The sequence below is a fragment of the Zalophus californianus genome, chromosome 13 (genome assembly GCF_009762305.2).
Source record: "Zalophus californianus isolate mZalCal1 chromosome 13, mZalCal1.pri.v2, whole genome shotgun sequence".
In the NCBI taxonomy this organism is placed as follows: domain Eukaryota; kingdom Metazoa; phylum Chordata; class Mammalia; order Carnivora; family Otariidae; genus Zalophus; species Zalophus californianus.
In genome coordinates, this window is record NC_045607.1 from 10,008,873 (window position 1) to 10,019,277 (window position 10,405).

The 10,405-nt window shown below is 41.4% G+C and overlaps 2 protein-coding genes across 9 annotated transcripts in view; both read right to left on the reverse strand.

Annotated features, from left to right (window-relative positions):
• GAPVD1 (GTPase activating protein and VPS9 domains 1) overlaps positions 1 to 577 on the reverse strand; it is a 75,163-nt gene extending 74,586 nt beyond the window's left edge. For 4 of the 7 annotated variants that reach the window (XM_027614545.2, XM_027614544.2, XM_027614542.2 and 1 more), the window contains exon 1: positions 407 to 575. The gene's annotated coding sequence lies outside the window, so the exon portion shown is untranslated. Of the gene's footprint in view, positions 1 to 406 lie in introns of all 7 variants that reach the window. The other 3 variants (XR_003523583.2, XM_027614540.2, XM_027614546.2) reach the window with 3 other exon arrangements.
• Positions 578 to 3,670: 3,093 nt separating this feature from the next.
• Positions 3,671 to 10,373, reverse strand: LOC113934050 (hypoxanthine-guanine phosphoribosyltransferase-like). Of its 2 annotated transcripts, none has more exons than XM_035723461.1 (2): positions 9,982 to 10,373; positions 3,671 to 5,026 (listed from the first exon to the last, which is right to left on the reverse strand). In XM_035723461.1, the coding sequence occupies exon 2, from the start codon at positions 4,931 to 4,933 to the stop codon at positions 4,262 to 4,264; it is 672 nt and encodes a 223-aa protein (XP_035579354.1). In that variant the 5' UTR covers positions 4,934 to 5,026; positions 9,982 to 10,373; the 3' UTR covers positions 3,671 to 4,261. The 2 variants fall into 2 exon arrangements, with proteins under 2 accessions (XP_035579354.1, XP_035579355.1); XM_035723462.1 differs by lacking the exon at positions 9,982 to 10,373 and adding an exon at positions 9,693 to 9,741.
• Positions 10,374 to 10,405: the final 32 nt, after the last annotated feature.

Below are 10,405 nucleotides of genomic sequence, written 5' to 3' on the forward strand. Positions count from 1 at the left end.
AGAGTCCCCGAAGCATGACATCTTAACCAGCGACGCTCAGAAGATAGTCCATCTCCTTCTCGCCTCCTATGCTCAGTTCTCTACCTGCCAGGTCGCTCGCCTGGGGCTCCCACCCGAAGCCGCCCCGCCGTTCTCCGGTCCCTTCCCATCCCATCCCCCACGCGTCCCTCCCTCCCGTCTGCCCCCGGCCGCCCTGGCCCCCGGGCGCCGCCACATCTGTCCCCTGGGCCTAGCCGTGTGTCCCCCCTACCCCCACTTATACCGACACGGGAGGGAAGGGCCCGGGGGTCAGCTGGACTGGGTGGCCCGGCCATTAGGCGCAGGCTGCGGCCCTAGGCCAGACCAGCCCGGCCGCCAGGGAGCGAGCCGCGCACTTCGCGCGAGTTAACCGGAGACGCGCACTCACCACCGGGATTACACGGAGGAAGGCACCCAGGTCTCCGCCGTACCGCCACTCGGCCTCAGAGCCGTCACCCTTGCCGCGAACTGCCACTGCCACCGCCGCCGCCGCCGCCGCCGCCACTACTCGCTAGCTGGCTTTCCTGCGTCCTGCGGCGGCGCTGCCGCCACGCCATCGCGCGTGCGCGGCGCCGCGGGGGCCCCTGGGACTGGTGGTTCGCGCGGCCGACCAGAGCGGTCCTTCCGCTTTAGCCAGCCCAGTCAGCCACCGGCTTGAGCAGTCGTGGGCGTCTGCGGTATCGCGAAGCGCCTTCCGGAAAATTGTTCCTCAGCAGACGCGCGACCTCTTTTCCGCGTAGGGTGCTGCCGGGTGTGAAAAACACTCCTGTGCAAGTACGTGTAAAGTGTAAGATTTAGAGCATTAGCATCTTCGGTAACAAGTGTCCGTTGCCCGGGACACATCACTCGACTCACACACGCGCTCGCTCAGACACACCATCCCTCTCTGTTAAAAGTTTCCCAAGTTGCCTTCAGGGGTATCTGGATTTTCAGTTTTAAACCTGATTTCCCAGTCCTCGTTTTATCTTTTTCCTTAACTGTAAATTTGACCAGTTTTTTGACTGATTTATCTGATAAAATTTTATTTTACAAAAATAACTCAGGTACATTCAAACGTCAAGTTAACGCAGCTGAATAGTCATAGAAACTTTAGAATTGGAAGACGCCTTAAAGGTCATTAGTCCAACTCCCGCCCAGGCAGGAATTCTCTCTTGTACATTCCAGCCAGATGGTCTTACAACTTTTTTTTTTTTCTTTTTAAAATTTTATTCATTTGAGAGAGAGCGAGCAGGAGCAGGGGGAGCGGCAGAGAGAGAAGCCGACTCCCCGCTGAGCCAGGAGCCCGACATGGGGCTCCATCCCAGGACCCGGAGATCACGACCCCAGCGGAAGGCAGACGCTTAACCGTCTGAGCCACCCAGGTGCCCCCGTCTTCCAACTTCTATTTCCACAGTTTGAATTTCAGGGAGTTCACTATCTTAAGTGAGATAGCCCGCTCCACTGTTGGACAGCTCTAAAGGTTAGAAAGTTGTGCCTTCGGTGAAATCGGTTTCCCTTTACTTCCTTCCAGTGCTAGAAGTTCTGATGCCTGGAGCAATATAAAATGTTTTCCATTTGACAGCCTTTCAAAAAATTGAAAACAACGATTATATCCTCCAACACTGGGAGTCTCCAGGAAAAAAAAAAGTAACATTCAGTTTTCCAACTATTTCAAATGTGAATCAGCTCCCACACTGTTTTCCATTTAGTCATTCTCCTTGATGTATTACCCTTAAAAATAAAAATATATTTTTTAATTTCAATGCTAAAAGCTAACCGAACCATTACATTCACTACATTTCTTTTCTAAAATTCACTTTCAAACAAGAAATACAAAAATTCATTCTTGGCCTTAAAAATTGGCCAAAAAATTGTATACAATACAAATAAGTCAAAAAAAATCCCCTTGATTCCCATCCAATTCCACCCAAAGGGAGCCACTCTTGTCAATGATAGGTATCTACCGGGGCGCCTGGGTGGCTCAGTCGTTAAGCGTCTGCCTTCAGCTCAGGTCATGGTTCCAGGGTCCTGGGATCAAGCCCCACATCAGGCTCTCTGCTCGGCGGGAAGCCTGCTTCTCCCTCTCCCACTCTTGTTGCTTGTGTTCCCTCTCTTGCTGTGTCTCTGTCAAATAAATAAAATCTTTAAAAAAAAATGATAGGTATCTACCTAGATTGGGGGGACATAAATAGGATCACGTTGTACATACCATTCTGTTCTTTTCATTTAAAAATAAATCCTGACCTTCATTCCATATCAATACATAAAAATCTACCTCAGTTTTGAAACTTTGCACAGTATATCCATAGTATCACCTACCATAGTTGATTTAGCATCCCCTATCGATTTTGACATTTAGGTTGACTGTACATTCTGAATAACAAAAAATACACATGAATGAATGATGTTATTTTTTAACATAGTTTAAAAAAAATTTTTTAAGATTTTATTTATTTATTTGACAGAGAAAGAGAGATAGCAAGAGCAGGAACACAAGCAGGGGGAGTGGGAGAGGGAGTAGCAGGCTTCCCGCTGAGCAAGGAGCCCGATGCAATGCAGGGCTCGATCCCAGGACCCTGGGATCATGAACTGAGCCAAAGGCAGACGCTTAAGGACAGCCACCCAGGCACCCCAGTTTAAAAAATTTTTTAAGGGAAAAATTTTTTAAAGCTCTGGCAATCTGTAAACAACAACAAAAAAATTCAGTAACACATGGATGGAAGCTGTTCTACACAGGTGGCAGATAGTATTTCTTTATAAGATGCTTTTTGCCCTTTGGAACAGCCCAGTTGCAAGCAAAGGACAAGACTACAGTCATAACCTTACTCCATGTTCTGGGCCCTAGGTTGTCTTACACTGGCTCCCACTGGCAGGCTCAGAAATAGTAGCAGTACTCAGAGATGGATTTACTATGAAGCTGATGGAGCTTAGGATTTAGGGCCCCCCACTTGCCTAGGGATTCTTCCAAGGCCCAAGCAATTCAGTCAATATGGTTTTGCAACATTTGCCAAAGAATTTTTAATTATTGGCTCAGTTGAGGGCAACAGATAAAAGCCCAAAACTTGAGAATACTGAAAATGAGGAAAAAGACGCCTATAGAACAGAGTCATAAATTATGCGACTTGCACTTCAGCACAGTGAAATCTACTATAAACCTTATCCTTCTAGGGTGTCTTGGTGGCTCGGTTAAGTGTTCAACTCTTGATCTCAGCTTAGGTCTTGATCTCAGGGTCATGAGTTCAAGCCTTGTGTTGGGCTTCACACTAGGTGTAGAGCCTACTTAAAACAAAACAAGCAAAACAAAAAACCACCCCTTATCTTTCTATCAGTATCAGGGATGTCCAGACTGATGAGAGCTGTCATGTTAACGCAAAATCAAATTTTGGTACATTACCTGTATTTGTTTTAACCTATGACTATAACATATGAAATAACTTTAATGTAATTATATCTTTTTTTTAAGATTTTATTCATTCACTTGAGAGAGTGAAAGCAAGGGAGGTCACAGAGGGAGAAGCCGACTCGCCACTAAGTGGAGAGCCCGACGTGGGGCTCAATCCCAGGACCCTGAGATCGTGACCTGAGCTGAAGGCAGACCCTTAACTGACTGAGCCACCCAAGCACCCCAATGTAGTTATATCTTAAACATCTTTCACTGACCTCTTTTGTTCTCTTGTATTACTTTTATTTTTTTAAGTATTTTGGAATTTATTGATTTGTATTTAAACTGTTGACAAAGATTCACCAGAAATAATCTGAACAAGCAGAAAAATACTGAAACACCAAAATAATTCAAGGACACATGGTTTATCCAACAAAACAATACCTCTTAAATGCTGTCATTGATACAAAAACTGACTGCTTCTTACTTTTCTAAACACAGTGGCATAATTAACAATATTCAATCACTTGTCTTTTCCTGAATATATAAAAATTAAAATGCCAAGTAAAAATTAATATATCTTCTCTTTAAATGTTTCCTACAAATACAATTTCAATATTTTCATTCAACAGTGGTGTGGTTTAAGAGAGTTTTCATTCACAAGTGAAACAACAATCCACCCAAAGGGAACTGATAGTCTATAGGCTCATAGTGCAAGTAAAGACTTTAGGAATGCAGCAAATGACATTTCTAACAAACATACCAAACAGATAAAATTCTTAGAAGGTACAGGCAAGAAGCCCCTCTAAGCAGCTGGCCACAGAACTAGAACATTTGATCATTTTACTAGTGATTTCAATGGGACTCTAGATGTTTCCAAATTCAACTTGAACTCTCATCTTGGGCTTTGTATTTTGCTTCTCCAGTTTCACTAATGACACAAACATGATTCAAATCCCTGAAATATTCATTATAGTCAAGGGCATATCCTACAACAAACTTGTCTGGAATTTCAAATCCAACAAAATCTGGTCTGTATCCAATACTTTGAGGAGTCCTTTTCACCAGCAAACTTGCAACCTTGACCATCTTTGGATTATACTGCTGGACCAAGGAAAGCAAGGTTTGCATTGTTTTGCCTGTTTCAATTATATCTTCAACAATCAAGACATTCTTTCCAGTTAAAGTTGAGAGATCATCTCCACCAATTACTTTTATATCCCTTGTGGACTGGTCATTACAGCTTTTCAGTCTGATGAAGTCTACAGTCATAAGAATGGATCTATCACTGTTTCTGTTCACTGCTTGAATGTAATCCAGCAGGTCAGCAAAGAATTTATAGCCCCCCTTGAGCACACAGAGGGCTACAATGTGATGGCTTCCCATCTCCTTCATCACATCTCGTGCAAGCCGTTCTGTCCTGTCCATAATTAATCCATGAGGAATAAACACCTTTTCCAAATCCTGAGCGTAATGATTAGGTATACAAAATAAATCTAGGTCATAACCTGGTTCATCATCACTAATCACAATGCTGGGGCTTCGTGTTGCCATAATGGAGCTGGCTGGTGCTTGGACGGAGGGCAGTTCTCTTCTGTATTACTTTTAGTTTTAAGTTCTTAAAGGCTTTTCAAGCTCAGTAAATTCCTGATAGATAAACAGGGATTTTTTTTTTTAATAACAAGAAAATGTAGACAAAAAAGTAACATACTTACAATTTACTCTTTGAAAAACATAGATATCAACAATTTTAATAGCTACATAATGTTTCGTCATCTTGAAGTAACATAATTTATCATTTCAAAACAGAAAATTGTTCATTCCTGATAAATATTAAATATTAAATTAATGCAATTTTTAAAAAATTCTAGAATACAGAAATTGAGATTCAAGACTTTGTAAAGCATATTTAAAAATAATGGCATAGTATTATCATACTGTTAAGTAACTTACTTTTCTTATTTAACAATATATAATAGGTTTGTTCTGCCAACTTGACAAGCTAATTCTAAAATTTATATGGAAATACAAGTACCAAGAATAGCAAAACACACTCCTGAAGGTGGAAGGACATGTTCTACTGGATATCAAGCTATAGTAATTAAGACAGAAGTTAATATGATAAATGGTAAAAATCTAAAGACTGTAACAATAAAGTTAACTTTCTTATGGAAGAGGGATATAGGGTCAGCTGGGGTGAAAAGTGAGGACTTCTTGGTGCTGACAACATTCTTTTTCTTGATTTGGATATTGAATACCTAGGGCTTTATTTTATGATTATTCATTAAACCGTACACTTGCATTTTATGTACTGTTCTGTATTCATATTACAATTTATAATTAAGTTTAAGATATGTAAAACATCCAGCATATAGCAAATATTCGATTAAGTGTAGCTACTATTGACATTAAAAAAAAAAAAGAGGCAGTGGATTTGTGACAATCTCCAAGAAATATAGCTAACTGGATGGAAGCAGAACCATGCATGTAGCATGCTCCATCACCAGTTTTAAAATAGGGATATACACACACTGCATATGAGTATGAATAAAACCTATCTAGGCTACACAAGAAAGTGGTGACTGTGGTTATCTTTACCAGTGAAGAGGAATAAGGCTGGGGATAGGGTGGCAGGCAGATTTATTTTCATTGTATATTGTACCCTTTGGATTTTATACCATGTACATATATTTCCTATTTTATTTTTAAGCATTTATTTATTTAAGTAATCTCTACGCCTAACGTGGGGCTCAAACTCACGACCCCGAGATCAAGAGTTGCACACTCCTCTGATTGAGCCTGGCAGGCAGGCGCCCCTATATTTCCTATTTTATGTACTTCTTTTTTTTTTTTAAGATTTTATTTATTTATTTGAGAGAAAGAATGAGAGATAGAGAGCATGAGAGGGAAGAGGGTCAGAGGGAGAAGCAGACTCCCTGCTGAGCAGGGAGCCCGATGCGGGACTCGATCCTGGAACTCCGGGATCATGACCTGAGCCGAAGGTAGTCCCTTAATCAACTGAGCCACCCAGGCGCCCCGCTGTATTTCCTATTTTAAAAATTTAGAGATTTAGGATACATATTATCACTCAAATTCTATAGAAGTAGCTCTATATAATTAGTAGCTTATTTTACTTCAATGGAAAATTTAAAACAGAAGAAAAATGAAAACGTTTTCTGTACAAAACTAAAATGCTTTTCAATTAATCAAATACAGGGGCGCCTGGGTGGCTCAGTCTGTTAAGTGTCTGCCTTCCGCTCAGGTCACAATCCTGGGGTCCTGGGATCAAACCCCACGTTGGGCTCCCTGCCCAGCGGGGAGTCTGCTTCTCCCTCTGCCTTTTCCCCTGCTTGTGTTCTCTCTCAAATAAGTAAAAATCTTAAAAAAAATTAAAATATTTTTAAAAATCATAAAATACCTTTATCGTAACAACAGCCTTGTGAGGAAGCAAAATTATATGTATTTTACAGGCTAGGAAACAGATTCAGAGAGACTGACTTGTCCTAAATCATAGCTAGTTTAGTGACAGAACTAGAACTCTAGTTTTTATGCTTCCAAACCCCATGGGCTTTTCTATCATACTATCCGACACAGCATGCCCTCCTAAATGCCTTCCACCGGGGAAGGGGGGGAGGAAAGAATAGAAGATGCACTACTTGTAACTTTTCATTTGTCTGTGGGGAAGGTTCCCTATTATAAAATTCACTTTTAAAAAGTCAGGACAGGGGCGCCTGTGTGGCTCAGTCGTTAAGGGTCTGCCTTCGGCTCAGATCATGATCCCAGGGTCCTGGGATCGAGCCCCACGTCAGGCTCTCTGATCAGTGAGGAGCCCGCTTCTCCTTCTATCTCTGCAGCTCCCCCACTTGCGCTCACTCTCTCTGTCAAATAAATAAAATCTTTTATTTTTTTATAAAAAAAATCTTTAAAAAAAAAGTCAAGACAAAGAAAACTAATTGCATAGCACATTGCACTTTCAAAACACACACACACACACACACACACACACACACACAGCTACATGATTTATACCTAGTATTGTTCCTGGCTCAGGTGTCAGGGAGATACTTTTTACTCTTCAGTTGTTTAATAAAGGTTAAGGCCCAGTCTCTCTTTTCTTTTTTTTTTTTTAAGATTTTATTTTTTTAAAGTTATCTCTACACCCAATGTGGGACTCAAACTTACAACCCCAGGATCAAGAGCCACATGCTCTACTGACTGAGCCAGCCAGGTATCCCTACAATCAGAGTTTTCTTGAAGTAAATGCTCTAAGAAAAGGGAGGGTCAGGGCTCTAAGGGCCCAGTCTCTTAATACAAAAGACATCTACATAGCCAATAGAAGACAGTAATTAGAACATTTAAAAAAATATTTCCAATAATCCGTCAAATTCAACATAATCACCAAACTTTACTTTCCATTGAAAGAAATCTTGAAAATTGACTCTCAAGAGATGGTTTTCTTGAAGAGCTTCTAAAATTTCTTCTCATAGTATATTCACATGATTTATAGCATTCCTATTATCCTACAACTTCCCACTTTTCTTATCTCCCACACAGTACCTTATCTAATCCTGAAAACAAGCCTACTAAAACCAACAGGACAGAAATCCCTGACATTCAATAGATGAAAAAATTGAGGCTCTGGTAGGTTTTTCTCCCAAGATCATGTGCCTTATCTCTTAGCTGTGTATTCTCCCCAACAAAGGATGTGGAAAATTCTTAATTATCAGGGTCTAAACATTCAATTTGTCAATTACACAAGTCTTTTCCTTTTCCTTCCTGTTCTATGCCCGTAATTCCCTTTCAAAAAGGAAGATTTAGGAACTAAATGACATCCAGTCCTAATCAGTCCTAACTCTACTTAGCTGAGATCAGATGGGAAAAAGAAATCTATTTTCTCACCCAAAGGAGCACAAGTGAAACGAGCTGGTTTAAATTACTGGATAAAAATCTACATTTGTCTATCACTCATTATCAAAATATTTGCAAACTATGTAACTACTCTATACCCTAAACAAGATATACATCTTATAAACCCAAAACTCAGGATGATAATCTAGACTACAGAAATTAAAAGTCAAATTGCCAAGGCTCAAATCCTGGCTCCCTATCTCCTCAGCTGTGTAATCTCCTGGGCAAGTTTCTTCACCTCTCGGGGCTTCAGATTCCTTAGCTCTAAATTAAGGTTTAAAAAAAAAAAATGCTTTCATAAGAATTAAAAGAGAAAATGCACATAAAGTGTTTAGCATAGTATCTAGCGCTTAGTTAAATATTGATAATTTGGCATCAATACTATTATTGGCATTTAACATTCAGGAACCTAGATTTATCTATGCACTTTTCTGTTCAATCCATAAAAGATCGCACTTCGGATTATACAATAATATACACCTAATATACTTGGTTTCAAAAAAGATACTACAACCACCAATATACTCTTTGGAAGTTAGCCAGATACCACTTATCTAAATCTTAGGAAAAAGAGAGTTGCAAAAACGATTACTCCATCAATCAAGGAAAAGGCTGAAACTGAGAGCTTTGTTTTTAAGGGAAATGGATGTTATATACACAGTTTCTTTGAAATGATACGAAGCTCTAAAGTGGCTGGATGGTGATTTCTATCTTAATAATGAACTGATGCAACCTATAGAGGATCAGTATTACAGCAGTATTACAAGCCCTGTTGTAAGATGGGTGATGCAACTTCTATAGTCAATTCTGAGTCACCAGCATAAACTTTGAGAAGCACTGAAGGAGAAAGGAAAATTCTTCAGTATTGACTCCAAGGCTGAACATCTTAGTAAACTGTAAGATGGTTCAGTGCTAGCTATCTGGACAGGGTATTATGAATACCATGAACCTCAAATATACATTTAGTGGAAAAATACTGGAGTCATCAGTTCCTATGATAATGTCCCATGCATTTTTTGTAAGCATCTCAAAATATTTTGTATCAGACCTTTGGTCGGCCCATAGCAGGTCCTCCAAAAAGATTTGTTGAATGACTTAATTAAAAAAAACTAAGAGCATTGGCTATGGAGCCAAGCTGACTCGGATTTCAATTCTAACTCCATCACTTACCAGCTCTATGACTTTAAGCTAGTTATTTAATATTTCAGTCCCAATTTTCTCATCTGGAGAATGGGAAATGCCAAGTATTAAACTGTAAGGACCGAATGACATAGGAAACAGAACAATGCTTGGCACATTGTAAGTCTAAAGTAGATAGTCTCTATTATTTTTTGCTACATGTTTTTATACAAAAGGCAGTATCAAGACGTCTTTGTCTATCAGATGGGTTTAAGCACAATCTGACCTTTTCCAAGAAGAATGAAGTTACAAAGGTATCAAGAATAATGGACGAGGAAGGCTGCAAATGATAACCCGGGGCCGCAAAGAAAAAAAAAAGATGAGCAGAGGAGAAGGCAAGGGGCGACAAGCTGGAAAAATGATACATCCCAAGGTGGGAGCGATGGCATTAGTAAGCTTTTCAGACCAGAGCGGGCGCGTTCAGTGTGGTATGGCCCTAGACAGGTGAGGGTTGCCACACTGGGGTGGGGACTCAGGGCGAGGAGGTAGTTACTTTGGCCAGGTCTGTGACTTACCGTGGGGGAGGGCAATGTGGAGAAACCTGGTATAGACAAAGATAGCTGGCTAGCGAGAGCAGGGCCGACAGAATGGCTAGGAGCCCACGCTCCGCGGCCGTGCAGTGCTCCGGCTAGGCCCCAGCTCGAGGGCTGCGGGCCGGACAGCAACAAAAAGCCCTGAGGCTCGGACACCCCAGCACCGTAGCCGCTATAAAGGGCAATGAAATTTGTTCTGAGGTGATCACAGAATCTACGCTGAGACCTGCCCGCCTGGGACGGGTTGGAAGCTGGGAGGAGGAAGAGCCGCTTCCCGCTTCGAGATGAAGGACGGAGGAGGGACAAGCGGACAGTGCAGAAAGAGAAGCAAAGGACCCAAATTCCACCGCCTCGAGGGAATCACACACACCACACTGGCCCGGGGCCCCCCAGGGCCCAGCGTGGA